Below are 18689 nucleotides of genomic sequence, written 5' to 3' on the forward strand. Positions count from 1 at the left end.
GTCTGCAGTTATCAGACTGCAGCAACAGACTTCTTTGTTCATAGAACTGTTTGGGTTGGAAGGGACCTTTAAGATCATCTAGTTCAAACCCCCCTGCGTGGGCAGGGATGCCTCTCACCAGACTAGGCTGCTCAAAGCCTCATCTAACCTGACCTTGAACACTTCCAGGGATGGGGCATCCACAGCTTCCCTGGGCAACCTGTGGCAGTGTCTCACCACCTTCAGTGAGGAATTTCTTCCTAATATCTAACCTAAATCTACCCTTTTTTGGTTTTAAACTGTTCCCCTTTGTCCTACATACTTGTAAAAAGTCCCTCTCCAGCTTTCATTAGGCCCCCTTGAGGTCTCCCCAGAACCTTCTTTTCCCCAGGCTGAACAACCCCAAGTCTCTCAGCCTGTCTTTGTAGGAGAGGTGCTCCAGCCCTCAGATTCACGTTGCCTTCTGTTGCAATGAAGTCTCAGTAGATCCAAATCTAAGATGTTACTCTTAACTGATTTCTCTTATCTTCTGGCATGTCTTTCCCCAAACAAACAAATTAATTGATGAACTGTTATTCCAAGAGACAGTTTTCCTAAAAATATGTAATAGAGTAGAATTTTAAAGATGCAATTAAGTTGCTAAATCCAAGAGGTTTGTTAGGGGAAAATCCCAGCAGAATAATGACAGTATAAAAATAATAGAAAATATAGAAAGATTGTGGAGACTTAACATTTTTTTAAAGTATTTAGTGGTTTGATTTCTTTTGAATTGTTAGTTATTTGACCTTAGTTATTAACCTGTCCCTAAAGACACTCCAAGAGCAAGGAATAGGGGACAAGTGATACATGTGTTTGCACATACATAGGAACATGCAGCGTTTGTGCTAGTTCAGGTTGCTGAGCCAGTCCCTGTGGGCTGACAAGTCTGCCATGAAAGGTGTTTAACTGAGAAAACCAACCTGTCAAGTGGGTTGGTAACCAGGCTGCGGCTTTGACTGTCTCACAGAACTGATAAAGGGGAGCAAGTGTTTGTCATCAGCCAGCTCAGAAGAGACTTGGCTGGGGCAGTGGAAGAGCTTGTCTGAAGAGCTTGGAAAGGCACAGAAAGTCTGTGACTGGAGAGGGAAAAAAAACAACAAACCACAACAACAACAACAAAAGGTAAAGGTTGCCTTTAAGGTTTCTAATTCCTTTTCAGGGCTTCTGGAAAAGATTAACCCAAAGGTGAGAAGCTATAAGAGAAGGGGCAATGGTTAAGTTCATTTTGTTAGCTGTTGGGTCCCTGCCAGAAATAACTACACTTTGAAGCCCTTACGCACTTTCAACCATAACATATTTCTTAGGAATAAAGCCTCTCTGCTGGACTACCTAGAAAGGATGAGCTTAATGTGTTAGGATCAGAGAAAGGCTGGCCTGGGTGCTGGTATGGTGGAGTTGGTGGGTGGTGCAGTCCCATTTACACAAAGGAGGGACCGACAGGCTGTGTCTGTAAACTGGCACGGAGCTCAGGGGAGGAAAAGCATGACACATTATCTAAACCAGAGCAGGTCAAGTGCCCTGGGACTGAGACACAGCTGCCCGGGGGTGTCTGGCCAAGGGAGCATCCTGCAGTCTGATGTTTCAGTGTCTCACTGCATTACTTCAGGTTCCTTCCTGCCCACAAACAATGTCTGCCTTGAACTAGAAAAGATGGGAGCAGCATAAAAGCAAGCACCAGGTGAGCTCTCCAGTTACTGATTTTGGTAAATTAACCTGTTCTGAATGTACCTGGTTTTTCCAATGGGTTTCCCTTGCAGGAAATATTAGTGTTGGGATTAACAGAAAGACAAGTATTTTTACTTTTAGCTGTCCAACACCTGTACCAGGATGTGTGTTGTATATATCTCACTGATGGGAAAACGGGGACAAATGAATTGTCACATGCTGAGAAGGTAGGAGGACTGAGAATGGAACCCAACTGCTAATTCTGATGAAAGAATTTGATTCTGAAATTCAAATCTGAAATCCTGAATCCCTACACAGCTTCATTCTCCTCCCTTGGGCACCCCCTCACCAGCCCCTTCAGCTGATGCCTAACCCCAGAGCTCCTGCCTGTTTGCAAGGGTAAAATTTCTAGTACATGCAAGAAGTGCCTATTAAATTGCTTGTCATAACATCCACCCACATCTGCCTGCAGTGACTAATTAATTTGGTCACTCTCAGGAAACTCGAAAATAGTGGGAAAGCAGACTGGAGTTTACAGAATGGGGACTGTGAAGAGTGCTTTCTCATCCTTTCAGTATCAAAGGAGGATAAAGGGAATGAAAAAAACCCCAAAAACTACTGATAAATTGAGAGGCAAGCTTTTTATTGTGACTATTTGTGGTAGAATGTCTGAAGAAAATCAGTCTGTTAAAATAATTGACAGTTGTGGATTAAATTGGATGCTAAACACAATGGTATTTCTAATGCAGAAGTTAAATATTTATTAGGCTTCTTTCAGATCATTCAGATCAAGATGGTTAGGTTAGTTAGGGTACTAGCTGTTGTACTCTGTGGCCCTTGGTATACAAAAGTGGTAGTGGTCTCTAGGACTATGAATTATCTGTGAACAATAATAAGCAAGTATTATTGCTGTTTCAAACAGAGCTCAACAAAACACAAAGTCTTTGTAGAGTTTGTAAATCTAGACAGAAGTTAATCTCTTAATCCTATTAGATTAAAATCTTAAAGGCATCCCTTTATTATGCCTGCTTCCTTGCTTTATGTTTTGGGGGAATAGTATGTCCCTGCTCCCATGTGATTTGCTCATCTAGACATTTCACTCCTAACATAAACTGCGCTGCATTAATTTTGTTGGCATCTCTGAGAGTGTGCATCTCCTGTTAGGGCAAGAGAGTGTCATGTTAGTATGTTCTTGGCATTCTGTAAGTCTGGAGGGCTTTGGCTAAGATGGGATTCCCTTACAAAACTTCCAGCAGTCACAACTGTACTAGGGATCTGAAATAGCAGCTAGTATTAAAGTCTCTTAAAACGTTTATGTAAAAAAATATTTTTTTAACCTGCTGCTATAGTGTCCAATGTGCTGAAAACACAAACCTTCAGAAGCCTGAAAAGGAGAGCACCACTGTTTAGCCAATGTTCATCTATTTATTTTATTATTTTAAATAAAATTCTTCCTAAACCAGGCACAGGATCTTGTCAGGTTTGGTGCATCCAATAATACAAAGTTTCACCAAGTTCAACTGTTGCCAAAGGTGGGGTTACATGCCTCAGAAGTGAGGTCCATACAGGATTGAGGGACAGTTTTTAAATTTTTTACTAGTTCCTGACTAGTTGCCTCATAGTTTTAAGGCAATAGTTTAAAATTTAACAGCTGGAAGAGAAGTGAAAAGATAAACACAGCATGTGGTGCAATACAGTAGCAAAATATACAACAGGCTGCTTGCTGTTAGGATGGAGTTGCTGAGCCTGAGGCTGCCCCAGAAGTCTCCCCTCTGCACTCACCAGAGTTGCTTGGGAGTCATTCTGTCTGCAAAGTTGAGAAGAAAGGAAACTCTTAATTTGTCTTCCCTGTTTAAGTAGTGATCCTTTTCTGGCAGATTCCAAATTGCACCTACCAATCTTACAGTGAGGACTATTTTTTTTTTTTTTCCCCACAAGACAGAACTTTGGGAAGGAGGTAGGTACAAAACATTTCTTCCCTAGTATGAACATTTTTATGCTTATTTGGCAATAGATAAACTTCACTGGGTTAAGAACTAGTCCTGTCTATCTCCTGTTTATAAACAGTCTTAGTGCTTGCAGAAAGGAAACAACAACAAAACAACCAAACAAAACCAAAAACCACAGTAAAAGTGTTTATGAAAGTCTTCCAGAATCTAAACCAAATTTGCCATCAGTAAGACGAGGTTGCTATCCCAAGACTGCTATACTGTTAAGTAAGTCTGCAGGATGGCTGCAGGAGTTGGGATCTATTCAAATGTGGTGTAAAACCAGCATGTGAAAAGGGCAACTTGCAGGGACTGCACTGGTTTTGGAGCGGATTGAGGGTCTGCTCCTAGAACAAGAGGAGAGTTCAGAAAAGCTGTGGCTGTAGGTGCTGCCTGGCACAGCTCCCTCTGAGTCAGCTGCTAGGTCAATATTGTCATTATCTAGTGTTAGTATGTAATACAAATTATTAGTGACCTTAGGTAATTTTTAATAGTAAAATAAAGCAGCCTCTCCTGAAGGGGATTGTGGGCCACAGGGAAAAAAAAAACAAAACCCACCAAACCAACAAGTAAAGATTGCCTTGGGTGGGTGCAAGGAGCTTGTGCAGCTGCGCAGCCAGCGCTGCAGAGCTGTGCATGGTCGCTGGGCTGTTTCTCACTGCTCTAGAGCCAGAGAGCGATGGTCAGCTCAGGTGCACTGCTGAACCCTGGCTGACCCCAGGTTGTTTGTGTGGCACACAGGTCTGGTGATAAAACTCTTCTACAGCATGGAGAAAGACAAGGTAGATGTGCACCATCACTGCCCACTTCTCCCTCAATCCCAGGATGCGGTAACACCTTGGCTGGCCCTGTGTGACACCAGCTAAGAACTTACAAATCATACTGGTTCTGCTCTGTGCCTTGCCAAAGAGGCTGTGCTAGAGAGCTGATGGTCCTGAAGGCGGAGAGAGGGTGTGTGTGAGACTGGCTTCTGTCACAGTGAGTAAACAGCCCTAGAGTTTTCTCCTGTGGGAATCCAGCCACCTCTAAATTAAACTCAATAGCCAGCACTAGGCAATAGTTCAAGTGCAGATTATCATTAAAATATATTCATCTAATAACTCCAGTCAACATGCATATATCTGTCTCTTAAGGCAGCAGGTTGTTTAAATGTAGTAATTTTTTAGGGTTTCTCTGCAGCATGTTGTACCCTGGCCCATCTTGGACTTTGGTTCCTTTAGCAGGGCAACCTTCCAAGCAGCAGCTTCTAAGATTAAACTGAGTTTAGTTACTCTGTCTTCCAGGAGGCACTTTTAAACTCACAGAGCCTCTCTCCTTTTATTCAGGCATGATATGAACTCTGTGCATAAGTGTTTCCATGTGGAAAATATGTGCACCAGTTCTGGCCCTTCCATGTAATTTGCAGTAAATCTCCAGGACCAGATGAAGTCTATTTCAAATTTCTGGAAGGAGTAAAGAAAGAATTCAGCTGAACTCTGACCAAAAATGCAGGGAATATTACTCAAGATAGCTACTCTGTAAGAAGAGCACAGGAAAGTTGTCATTGCACCCATCTCCCAGGGAGCAATTGCTGGGATAACCAAGCAGTAGCCCTCCTTGTGCATCAGGTCATCAGCAGAGCAGTTGGGCAAAAAGAACTAGAGAATGAAGCGAAGAGAAGGGAGGGGTGAGGAAAAAAGAGGAAGAAGGGTAATGGCAGTGTAAGGAACAGAAAATAAAGTTGGTGATGAAGGCAGCAAGAAAGGCAATCCAAAGAGCTAACGATGTAGAGATAGTGGCAACAGCAGCCAACAGACATTGCACAAGGTAAACAATAGTGGACTGGGTGCCTGACAGAAGTAGGGCTGTTACTTTTGGCTTGTGCTTCGAATGGAGGGGAAGACTTGAACATGGGGATCACACTCCAGTGGCTCCTTCAAAGCCCCTTCAAAGTTTGTTTTACATGGCACTGTAATTCTCACATGAGAGGAGCTGGCTTCCCCCCAAATCCACAGCTTTGCTGAGCTTTTCCAGCCACACCCACCAGCAGCCTTTCCACCCCACACTCCTGCTTTACCAAGCTGCTGAGGTGATTTTGGTCTCTGTAGCTTACTCCTTCCCATGCACACCAGCCTGCCCAGGTCACTGGTATCACTAAGGCACCTGTAATGGTGGCTGGTACTAAAAGCAAGAAAATGTCGTAAGACTAGAATGCAGACTACAGAGAAAGACAGTTTCTCACTCCCTTTCCACCCAGATAATTTTTGAGCCCCCCCCCCCCCCCACATTTGGAGCAAAAAAAGGATAGTAGCCTGCAAATTACGTTAGCTCTAATTCCCAAAACTTTACATCAGCAGGGCCAGCGAGCCCTAGACTAGCCTACTCAGCTGTGTGGACTGATCATTGTTGCTGTGCGTGCTGTGACTGATCCCCAGGCTAGCAGGGATTCCATGAAGGCTACAGACAAAGTGAAATCTAAACCACCTGCACCCTGGGGTGGGAATGTATCATTCTTAAGCAACCTCAAACTCCCATAATGGTTTAAATGTTAACAGAGGACACAGCCCGAGTTAGAAGTACAGACAATTCTTTTTTTTGAAAGCAATGCAAAGTCTTTTTTAAGTGAAGCAGAACGGCACACCTAAATAAACAAGACAAATTGTTGAAAAACAAATACTGACTAGCAAGCAAAATGAAAGGCTACCTGTGTTTACATGTGCATAGTCCATGGACTTAATTGGTGCACTAGGAATAATATAACACACCAAAATGGTTGTTCAGATAACTTCAAGCCATATTATTTCCTCAGCCCTTCTCTTTCCTGGTCTGTTCCCCTCTTTCACACACTGTGCTATTTTGTCAACTTTCCCTTTATGGCAACACAGATAACACCTTGTTCTACAGTCATCCTTTCCTTTAAAGAAAAGCATATGTTATTCATTCCACATTCACCAGAAATTATGGGGCTGTGAAATAGCTTGACTCCTTATCCAGTTTGCTGCATTTTACTTTTTTAGTTTTCCTTTACCCTTCTGGCACAGAGCACTGCTGCCACATGCTGTTTTTAAAGCAGTTTGAAAGAACTGTGAGATCTATCTGAAGAAAAGTATGAAAAAGTAAAATGCTGAAAAAAGCTAATTTACAGAAGATGGAATAAGAGTCAGAGAATAGCAATAGATTTTTGGCCCTTGTGTTCTCCAAAATTAGTCACTTTTTTTTCTCTTGAAAAGCAGGGGTTTCATGTGCTTTTGTTATACATTCACATTTCTGAAGGTAAGCACTTAGCTTCTAAAAATCTATTGATGTCTTCAGTTGATTGTATTAAAGTGGTGCTCTCCAAATAGAACACTTGCTTTTTTTACCTCCCTTTTTGTTCAAATATTTGAGAATATATGAAACTTTTACATGGACAGTTTGTGTCCAACATTAACTTCTGTTCACAAAAATCTTTAGTTTTGTTTTAACTTTGTGTTAGGTGTGCAAGAAAAAAACAGAACTGGAGTATGAAAGTACTTTAAAATACCAGTTTCCATTGCTTTTATATATGCATTTCTGTGAACACAGAACATGTGCTCATCTAACTAATAAAATCCTATTAGGAACTGCTACAACTGTATATAGCTAGCACTGAAAATAAACCAAATTAATGTGCTCTATTATCTTTATGAGTGTTCAAACAACTCCTACTAATGCTTACAAACTGGAATTCCATAGAAGATATTCTCCCTTGAATGCACGATCACACTGAGGGCAGACTCTAGTGCAATAACCTTTAAATAAATAAACATTAATTAGAGTTATGTATTGAGCATGGACACACTGCTCTTTTTGCCCTCTCTTCCCACCCTCTCATTTTTAAATGACTTCTTATCAGTCTCATCTGCTCTGTATGCTCCATTTTTTCTGATGTGTAGTCTGTATTACCCAATAGGACAATGTTAGCAGAAATAAGTTACAAGATAATTCTAGTCAGAGGGATCATAAGCTAAGATTTTCCTAAATAAATAAAGTGTACTGCACCAAGGAAGTTACCCAGGTATAAATGAAACCCTGCTGTGACTTGACTGACTGCATTTTTCCTTCAGCTTTTCCCATTTTTGTGTGGCTTGGTTGGTCTAAAAATTACAAGGTTGTTTTGTATTGGCTTTAATTATTTAGCTTTCAGGTTCATCTTCTGTATCATAATCAGCTTTCTGTTGTATTCTTGCATTTTCTGCTCCTGTATTCAGCTGTTTCTGTCTCTCTAGCTGTAACATCTCAACAGACAACGGAACTCTCACATTCTGAACAACCAGGAAATCTCTATTGTTCATCTTACAAATAAGGAGCATCAACAGAATACTTAAATTCTTATTTTAAAATTAAGTTAGGAATTACTTTTGCAGGCAGTCTCTTCCAGTACCCCGTCTGTGAAAATGATAGCCACTAGATCCTAAAGAAATGCCACATCAGGCAATCTTGAATCTCTTTTCCTAGACTTTTCTTCATAACCAACTCACAGACAAGAGGAAGTCCCCTTTAACCTCATGAAAACCATATCCCTTGACAGGGAGTAACTGTGAAATTATTTTCACTGAGAAAAATTGCCAATTTACATGCTGCATCTCTGTCTGTGTAGATATTAAGCAGCTCACTTTACATTTGAACTTTATATTTTATTAAGCATTTTGGTTTTCCTATCAGGAGTTTCAGAAAATTAGACAAGAAGCACTGGAAAACTCTGTGGCCTCCTAGTCCTTTGAAAATGAGAGAGGAATACTCACAGCTAACCATAAGCATGTCAGTCTGGAAGAAAGAATAAACATTTTATCTGGTTTTCTAGTCACTATTAGTGACTAAATAAACACCATCTGACTAATGCTGCTCATCTGCTCATAGTTTTGAGATGAAGAAAGTTAAGCTTTAAAACAGCTGCTGTTACTGAAAATAGTCTCTTCTTAAGAAAAGGCCAGTATCTGTGAATGCAGTCAGTCTACCTCTCTAGATAGATATTTTTCATTTAGCATGCACACAGTTAAAATCGAAGTGGAAGAGGAGGTGAGAATTTCCACTGACCTCCCAACAACATTTTTAACACAATTTTTCATTAGCACATCTATAAAACAGTGCTCCATCCAAGCATTTCTCAGCCACTGCTGGTACATGCTCAGAGCTTGAATTCACAGCCCAATCTTCTCCCAGTCTGGAGCAACAGCCTGATAGGCCCTGACTGGGTCTGAACCTGAAGCCAGTTGAACCTGTACTGCTTATTCACCTGAGAAGTCTCACCCTGGCAAGGAGCTGTGAAACTTAGGCTACTTATATACTTAAAGTTAGGCATATGTTTTAGTGTTCTGCTGAACCAGAAGCCTAGGTCAGCTTTATTAACCCGACCCTCTTCCTTCCAAATAATTGGTTAAAGTGTAATACCAATACAGAAATATTAGTACTAAAAGGTTCTTTTTCCTGCTGTAAGGATCACAGACCCCCAGGGGCAAGGAATGAGGGGAACTTGTCAGGAAAGGCTTTAAACAGGAGTGGAAAGTTGAACATATTGTCACTGGCTTCAGTACAGAAGTATCTGCATAACTCTTCTTCCAATCATGGGGAGGTCAAATGTTGTCAAGCTCTAAACACACAAATAAAGCATACTAATGTATCACTTTGACTTCTCACACTCTGCAGGGTTATTTTTAAGGAAATGCTGCTGACTTTATTGAGAAACAGTGACCTAGCTAAAAGTATTTCATACTGTCTCTGTAACAAAGTACCAGATGTCTTTTGCACACAAAGTTCTTTACACAGTCAAGACAAATGTAACCAACTAGAACAGCTCTTCTCTCAACACTTGAGAGTGTAAGAGGTGACATTAAAAACCCACAGCTACTTTCAGAGCACCATTTTGAACACATAGCCTGCAAGTGTCGCAAATGCATCTCTGTAGCAAATTCAGCTTTAAATAAAAGTTTTTCTAGTATTAACTAGAAAATGTGAAAACAATAAAAAGTTTTGCATATTAGCAGCTGTTACTAGTTGTTTTGAATGTCATGGTCCAGAAAAGCTGTGCTGAGGTATTTCCCCTATTTCTTCACTTACTGAAGTCGAAAGTTTCTCATAAAAGGCAAACCCCAAACTCTTTTCCGTGACTCTGTAGACACATTATTTCCTGAGGAATTTGTGGCCACTGAGGTTGTGTGCAAGTGGCCAGAAATCTCCAGGAAATGCCTTCATAAGTAATCTCTTATATTTAGCTTCAGAGCTTTAAAAAAATTACCATTGCTTCCAGTAACATATTATGGGACCACACAGATATTTTTTGTTTGTTTCCACTATGTAAAAACAAAGGTTTTTTTACAAAAGACTGATTGCAAAGATCACTCAATAGCACATAAAGGTAAACAAGTAAAAACACCTACAGGGACGTTTACCCCTTCTATGTCCCAAAGTCTAGGATATGGGGTTCACACTGCTCTTCCAGACAGCAAGCAGACTGCTAAGCCAAATAAGTGATTCTCTCCCCGGTTCTGCTAAACTCTGTTTTGTAACACCCCATTGTTCCTGTTCGGATGGGTCTCCAGGCAAACATACAATGCCACCTGCTAAGATCAGTACGCAGGGCTCTTTTTCATTAAGGCAGTTAATTAGACCCTGTAAACATCCATTACTGTAGAGAGCTGGGAGCAGGAGTCATTATGATGCTCAGCATGCTTCAGAGGTAAACAAGGGGCTGGGGAGAGGAAGGGATTTGAAATGTGAACCAAAGTGAATAATGACTTGGAAGAAGACAGTAGTATTCAGTAATTATACTGAGGTAATTTCTGCAGCTGAGGTAACAGCTGAATTTCTAATGATAGCAAAAGAACTGTGCTTAAAAATCTGTATAAATACAGTGTGGACATTATCTTCAACACATTTTATGCCATAGGTGAGCCAACAGGAACTACACTTTATTCATTAGCTGAAGGCTGTATCATCCTACCATGGGAGGCTGGTCCTCTAATATACCACTGCTGCAATTTTGTCTGAACTGCATTTCACTGAGTTCTGCACTCAGCAAACATGAGTGCACACGGATTCCTTCTCCCCTTCTGATAGGGAGCAAGAAGGATCTTCATCCTCCTCCTCTAAAGACATGAGCTGAAAAAGGAGTTGGAAGAAGAAAAAGAAAGCAAAGGAGCACTAGTGCTGACAACAGATATTCCACCCCCCAAAATACTGCCACTATTCTGTGCCTGCAGAGTGGTACAGGTGGCCCAGCAACTTGTTGTGTGTCTCAGCTGAAGGCAGCAGAGTCAGCAGCAGATAAGCTCCCATTATCTAGCTGTGGGAACATTCAGACAGCAATACAAAGTGTCTGTGGCTGCTCAGAGGTAGAGTGGTAAAGAACCAAAGATGGGAGCATGAAAAGGGTCAAAGAAACTAATATAATGAAAGTATCAAGGCAGAAGATTAAAGGAAAAGAAAAATCCACTGAGAAAGGAGGATGAAATGAAAAAATGCTGGAGAATTAATGAGGGTGTATGGCCTGTGTGAAAACAGATGGTGTGGGAGAAGGAATGCATTCACCTGAGAGACTCCTCAAATGACACCAGGAATGAATCAGTTTTCCGTGATACTCACAAATGCTGCAGCACAAGACAATTCCAAATGTCAATCTCAATATTTCCCTTAGAAATGGACTTTCATGCATTGAATCATAGTCAGTTTGGTTAGATGAAAAGACCTTGAGTCCCATAAAACAAGGCAAGGGAAACCTTTGCATACCCCTTCATGTATCAAGCAAAGTTCCTATCTAAACCCTTACTCTGGACATCATCCTCTGTGAAATTTGTAAGTTTGATGGCATTACTCACCACTCCTCTTCACCATTTTCTCATAGTTGCTTTCTCAGTCTTATGTTTCTAAAGTAACTGACCTGTGAGATAAAGTCAAATGAACTGTCTGACTGCTTTTTTCAGCATTCACAGCACCACACCTTTAAAAATGCTGTGGATGTTTTGCAACCATAACCCTGTGAAAGGATCTGTTTGGAACAGATTAAAAAGAAGTCACTCACAGAGCTACTGGTGGAAGCAGTGCTTTGTCATACACACTGCCAAAGGTTCCCAGTTGTCCATCTTCATCTGAGTTTTCCTCTCACATCTTCATCTCATATTGATAAAAGGTGCTGAAAAAAACATTATCCCAGGTGTACCAGTCCTTTATCTAGTCTTTTGCTCAAGAATTCTGAGGGTAAGGTGTGTTTTGTTGTGTTTTTTTTTAACAATCCTAATCGTGTGTTCTCAGAATTTGCAGTGAAAAGCACTAATAAAAATTATTAATGAGTTTCAAGCATGGGCAATTGGGAGTGACATGTAAGTGTCCTCCGAGTGACAATTTACTTTCATGATGGAGTTTAAAGAGAACTGTGAAGAATCATTCCTCAAAAGCAAAGACACACACAAAAGAGAAGGTTGTTATTTTAAAATACATAACTGCATGCTCCAGAAAAACTTTTTTAAAATAATAGGTGATACAAGTGTCTTAGGCAGCTCTGATTGTTTAAGTAATACTTTCAGTATTTCACCTCAAGTAAGCACTTCTTTCTAGGGAAAGAGGTCATGGTGAAAGATGACAAAAGATATAAATGGATTCTTGGTCTGCCATGCTCATAGGATAGCTGTAAGAAAGGCATCCCTTTTCTGCTTAAAATTGAGAATTATTAATTCACACTTTGAGCTGTGTGCTCTCTCACTTTTTTCATCCCAGTCACTTAATTTCTAGTTTCTGGGTAATTTCCATGACCTAGCACTCTTTATCTCACCCTACGCACTGTCTCCAAGACTAGGATCAGGGAGAGAAAAAAGCCCTATGCAAACACAAATCCTACTTTCCCTACCAGATCCTTTCAAAACTCCATGTTTTGGGAAGGCACCACCTAAAATTATTATTTTCAAATTATCACTGGTTACTAAATAAATAAATAAATAAATAAAGCAGAGGTGTGTGACAGGAAAACTACTGATTTTCCGTTTGTTTCCACCGAGTTCAAAGGAGGCAGGGACTGTTACATTCCGGCAGGGCAGCGCACAGACGTGACCCTCAGCGTTAAGGCAGTAATCACAGGTGGCCGTCTGGGTATTCTGGATTCGTTTTCTCCCCCTACGACGGTACAGTTCTACATGAGCAAACTAGACCTGTGCTTGGTTTACCTGTGTATAAAGAGGACTACGCTTGCTGCTAGAAATCACAGCAACATTTCTGCCAGCTGAACACATTTGTGTACCTGTGCCTGTCTCCTCAACCACTCCTTACGACGGGACTGTGGAAAACTCTGGCGCTTCGCCCTGTACAGTCTCAACAGGGCATCGCGATGGGAACCCTGAAACACCAGAGAAAAACAGAACAACAACGCACTTTTATATAAACTGCTTTTTAATCAGTAGTCAGCCCGAGACGCGCACGGTGTGTTTCCCCGGGCAGGCAGGCCCAGCCGAAAGGCGCCGTGACACCGAGCGGCTCAGCCCCCCGGGCTTCCCGCTCCCGAGGCCGGGAATCACCTCACGCCGCCCGGGAGGCGCCAGGCCGGGGAGCCCGCCCTCGGGAAGCGCCAAGGAGCGCGGCTTCCCTCCAGGAAAAGCCGGGCAGCAGCAGCCGCCCCTGCCAGGCGGGCGGAGAAAGCGATTTCGGCGCCTCCGGGCGGGTCACTCCGCGTCGGCCCCACTCGCCTCGCACCGGGCGGGCCAGGACGGCGGCGCTGCCGGGGGCTCGGGGGCAGCTCCACCTCAGCCCCGCGGCCGCCGCTCCTCCCCTCTCCCGCCGGCAGAGTGGGTGGTTGTGCCCCGGTGGCGGCTCGTACCTGTCCCGGAGGAGGAGGAGCCGGAGCCCGGGGAAAGGGGGACAAAGTTAACTGGAAAGTTTACAGGGAGCCGTGGGTGGAGAGAGGCGGGGAGAGGCAGGTCGCTCCCGCCCCGCTGGCCGGGACTCCCCGGGGAGTCGGCAGCAGCCGCGGGCCGGGAGCGAGCGGCAGCCGCGGGCCGCCCGCCCCCCTCGCCGCCCGGCGCTCCCTCCGCGGGCGCTGCCGAGGCGCCCGGCTCCCGGGACGGGGCACGGCCGTCCCCCCCGCCCGCTTCCCTCGGCGTCCTCGCCAGGGACCCGGGACCCGCACCCGGACGAGCTCCCGAGGCCGTGGGGCTGCTGGCGGCCCCCGGGAGGCTCCTCGGCCGCCGGGGCTTGCATCGCCGCTTCGCCGACGCCCCCCGCTCTTAGCCTCTCTGCGACCGGCGGCTCCCATGGCTCTGAGCAAAGGGCTGCGGCTGCTCTGGAAGCAGGAGCCGGGGCCGAGCGCCCTGCTGGAGGCGCGCACCCGCCAGGACTGCCTGTTGCTGGAGGCCGGCACCGTGGCCGCGCTCAGTAAGTGCCGGGCCGGGCCGGGCCGCTTCCCGCCGCCCGCGGCCGGGGGGGGCTGCGGCCTGGGGACGCGGCGGGGCCGCGCCTGGCGCCTGCGAAGGGGCGCCGGGCTGCGCGGGCACCGGCAGTGCCCAAAGGGCAAAGAGCCGAAGGGGAGAGCGCAGACCCGGGCCCGGGGCACACTGACCGTAAGGGGTGGCCTCAGGTGCCCTGCCGTGCGTGGAGGGCTGGCCGGTATCTCCTCCTGTGAGACCCCGGGCCTGGCGCGGGCCTGGCCGGCTTTGGCTCTGCCCTGGACGCCTTGACCCTCCTCCCTCCCCAGCAGCCGGGGCGGAAGAAGCAGGACACCCGCCCGTCTCGGTGCAGGGCACCTGGACGGAGCAAGCCTTGCCCTCCACCGATGTGCCTCGGGCTGCACAGGGGGTCCAGCTGCAGGGAAGGGGCCCGCTGCCTCTTGAGGAAATCCCTGTTCAGCTGCATCGGGTGTTAACCACCAGTCTAAGCATCCGTTTCACAGCAGAGATTATTTTGGATGGTTGATTTGAGATGAATGTCCTGTAAAAACACCCCTGGCTTCTTGCTGTGGTGCCGTCCCAGCCCTTGTGATTTGTGCTGTGTTACTTACAGCGGGCTGTAAGTTACTGGAGTGTCTGGTTTTTACTGGAGGAGCAGGCGTCTCACCTGGGGCAGTGGAAGCTGTAAACGTGCTCAGGGTTGTCCCGTCTTGTGTTTTGCCACCTCTGAGTTAATCACAGATGCTATGCTAATACGCAGGCAGACGCAGAAAAATGAGGTGACTGAGAGTGGAAGGGTGCAAAATGTAATGCAGGGTAATGTGTGCTTGTGCTGTGCTCTTAAATGGTTTTGTGTGTGATACCCACCTGTTCCTGCAATCATGCCACTGTTTACAGTGGTGTAGGAGTCCGTGTTCAGGCAGCTGAAAGGATAAGGGGGAGACTAGAACTGTGAATTTTGTAGTGAGAACTGTATCTATCTTGTACAACGTCAGCTCAGGATCCGGGGCCCACTGAGCTGAATCTTCCGTGATATATGGTGGCAAGACGTCCACATTAAAATGTCTGGTTTTCAGGTATTGGGGGGTTTATGAATGAAGAAAGCCAAAAAGGTCTTCAGGTGGCAGCTGATTTTCACAAGAATCGTTCCAACAGTGGGAAATTTTCCACCTGTTGTGATAAAGATCTGTTATTGCCACACTGTGGGGATCTTTTAAAAAATGTGATGGAATTTTATATTGTGTGGTATTTGGAGGTTTCTTGTTAAATTAATTGGTTATAGTGGACATTAATATGTTGCAATTTTTTTTTAGGATTTTTGGTGTCAGTTTTAAACTAACTAACCGAGTGAAAATCTGTTAGTATGAGCAGCATTTTACTCACTTTCCCTGATTGAAAAACCTGTTGCATTAAAAGGTCTTCATTGATATCAGTGGGTTTTGATCTGTATTTTGTTATTCTGATATGAATCTAAAGCAGCTCCACTGCCTAAAGCCAATGTAAATTAATAAAATTGAGACACTAGTATTTGTGTAATGACCCCAAGTCATTTGTATGACCTGTACTTGGAAAAATTATTTGCAGTCTCCTTAATTAAAGGAATCATCAACTTAAATAGATTTTGCTCCCCTAGTGTTGCTATCCCCCATTTGAATTGCTATAGCTAAAAAGTATTCGATAATTTATTTAATCTCTTTTAAAATGTATGTTAAAAGAATTTTGAAGTAGTGATCTATGTAGTGGATAGTGTAAAAGCCTGTTTGCCATGCCTTTTAAAAATCCAATGTCACCTCTTGAGATAACTGTAATCATTTTGGCATCCAGCCCTCTCCATGTTAATAACTTTGGAGTTTTGCTTCATTTGGTTTCTCCTTTCTTACTTGGGTTGGTTCCTACATTATAGGAAAAGCTAGTTTATCTAGTTGAGCCTGTTTAGTTAATTTCTTCTGCTTATGCAGTGAAGGACCAGAAAAGGAGGGAAAACCAGCAGTAGGCAATGTGATGGTAAATTTACAAGAATTGTGAAGAGGAAGCTCCACAGCCAGGGAGGTAAGAGAGCAACATTAGTTTTGCTTTGTTTGACTCACCTTTAGGTTGCTGTTAGTAGCCACAGAATACTTCAGTGTTTGATTAAGGCATTGTATTATGTGATCTCAGATACATTAGCCCTGGGATTGTGTTAATTTTGGCCTGTCTACTTTTCCATTTCTAAAAAAAAAAAGTTTTTTAAAAAATTGCATGCCTGTGGTGATGAGGAATTATGCAACTGTGCCTTGTGTGAACTTACACACTAAATAAAAGCAGATACATATACCTGGAGCACTTAAGTTGTACAATAGTTTATGCAGTTTTATGAGAGCTGTAGAGAGGAATAATCATGGATGGACAATGAAGGCCTGAGATAAAATTTTAGTCATTCATTATACTTTTCCATAATTACCAAGTGGCTCTTTCCTGTTGAACAGGCATGAGCTCTGTATTTTTTTGAAAGTTCAGTTGCTTCTCTAATAGTTGTGTACTATAAGGAACCTAAATGTTGAATTTAACCTACACTCAGTGGCAGAAGGGAGTGAGAATCATCTCAGAAGTGATGTTACTCAAAAGAGATCTAAAATACTACACACTTGTTTAAACACATTGTCTATACACACCACAAGCCTCTAGCAAGCCCATAATTGAAATAAACCCTTTCAAATATGTGCACTAAAAATGTGATACTGTATTGTGAATGGATGACTTTATACTTTTTCCTGTCTCCATACATTACAAAGGTCATTATGACAATTTTAGTTGTAAATCAGAATTTCCTTGTTGCATATAGAGATTTAATACTTTTAACTTGAAACATATTTGCACATTTGATACCAGTAGTGGGAAAGTATTATGGAGATCTCTAGTTGTCTGTGATGTCAGCAATTTATAAAATAAGCACACTCAGGCGGTAACAGAAACCTGACCTAAGAAACTTTTGGAAAAATCAAGGAATCAAATATCAGTCATCTCCAGGATGGGTGAGAGTCTGAAACAATTCTTCCAGGAATTCTCTAAATGAGAACATCAATAATTAGATTCTATAGAAGAAACTTAGTCATGAAGGATGAAGAGAAATTGTAATTGATTTAGAAGTTCTTGCTTCTACAAGAGGGAGTATAGATACCAATGCTGTTCCTACTTGTAACACATTCCAATTTTAATGCATTATTGACAAAGTGAACTGCACGAGGCAGTCCTGAATTGCTGTCCAGGCAGTCACTGAACTAAACTAAAGCTCTAGTGCTGAAAATATAGTTATTTAATTTTATTAAAGCAGGTAATGTCAGTGAAATTATGTCAACAGGGATCCTCTGCTGTTGAAGTTGAGAGTAAAAACAGGTTCTTGCAAGGGCAGATTTGAAGGGTGCACAGTTATTGTTTTGTTTGGGTTTTTTTGTGTGTGTGTGTAAGCACTTTGATTCTGCAATTGCTTTTATTAAAGGCTGTTACAACACCTGTTATAGTGGATCCTAAATGCCCACAGTCTTTGAAAATACTGAAGTTCAAAGCTGATACAGTGCATGTTTTTGCAAATATGGCTGAAGCTTTTCCTTCAGACTTTCACCCACAAATCTGGGAAGTAAGCCTTCCCTGGAAACAAACTTATGTAGAGTCAAGGGGTGTGTACAGTCTGCAGAGCAGATCCGTGCCACCTTTGCAGCTTCAGCTGCGGGTACATGTGTGGTTCTCTGATGTAGCTGCGTTATAGCCTTGCAGAGGGAGGAACACAAAACCAGGAAGTGGCATTTACCTACATATCTTTTACATACAGAATGCAGTTTCTGTGCTGTGCCTACAGTCACTGTTCACAGTTAGCTTTAGTTTTGTATTTAGGTGGGTAAATATGCCACTGAGTGAGGTATGGAAATCAAACACAGATAGTTGTGTAAGTGTATCGTGAATGTATTTCGAAATATTTCTACACTATCCAAAACATTGAGCCCTACAATATGACTCATTTTTACTCTTATGCCAGGATATTTACATAGCTAATCTCCCTACTCTATCTGTATTTCTAAAACTTCTTGTTTGCATTAAAAAAAAAATAAAATCCAATTACAGTAGTTCAGCGGTATTCCAAAAATTCCATTTGTGGATCCCTATAAAACTTGTACTGGAAGTAACCTGTGTAGCAGAAGCCTTGCTTTTCTTGGTTATGCTGGCAATGAGCACTTGCAGACTGTGTTTTCTCAGGCTGAAACTCAGTGCTATATATTATAGGAACGTGTGTGTAGCAGTTCCTTTGCTGTTGAGATGGAAATTGAATACACATAAGAGGGAAGGTGTATTGGTATACATGTAGCATGTAGATTACAAGACTCTTTATCTATGCTAGCAAACTGTTAGTAGTTGTATGGTATAAATCCTGCTTGGTGGTTTGTCTGGAGCAACTACAAGTTTCTGTGTTAATATATTTAATATATCATAGAATCATAGAATGGTTTGAGTTGGAAGGGATCTTAAAAATAATGTAGTTCCAACCAGAGAAATTACTTAGGGTTTTCTTTTTTATGTTCTTGATTGCCTGCAGATCACAGCACTGGCCAGTCGAAACCTGGTGGTTTTGTGAGTCTATTCTTCTTTGGTTGTGAATGAAAATATTCATATATACACATGCAAGTAT

General features: G+C 42.9%; 1 protein-coding gene across 3 annotated transcripts in view; it reads left to right on the forward strand.

Annotated features, from left to right (window-relative positions):
- Window positions 1–1676: 1676 nt before the first annotated feature.
- The window catches only part of SYNJ2 (synaptojanin 2), an 82082-nt gene continuing 65069 nt past the window's right edge, over window positions 1677–18689 (forward strand). For 2 of the 3 annotated variants that reach the window (XM_051616263.1, XM_051616264.1), the window contains exon 1: window positions 13590–14021. In XM_051616263.1, the coding sequence (XP_051472223.1) occupies window positions 13901–14021 (121 nt within the window). In that variant the 5' untranslated portion in view covers window positions 13590–13900. Of the gene's footprint in view, window positions 1697–13589; window positions 14022–18689 lie in introns of those variants that run through there. The other variant, XM_051616265.1, reaches the window with a different exon arrangement.

Source organism: Apus apus, chromosome 3 (assembly GCF_020740795.1).
Source record: "Apus apus isolate bApuApu2 chromosome 3, bApuApu2.pri.cur, whole genome shotgun sequence".
Classification (NCBI taxonomy): domain Eukaryota; kingdom Metazoa; phylum Chordata; class Aves; order Apodiformes; family Apodidae; genus Apus; species Apus apus.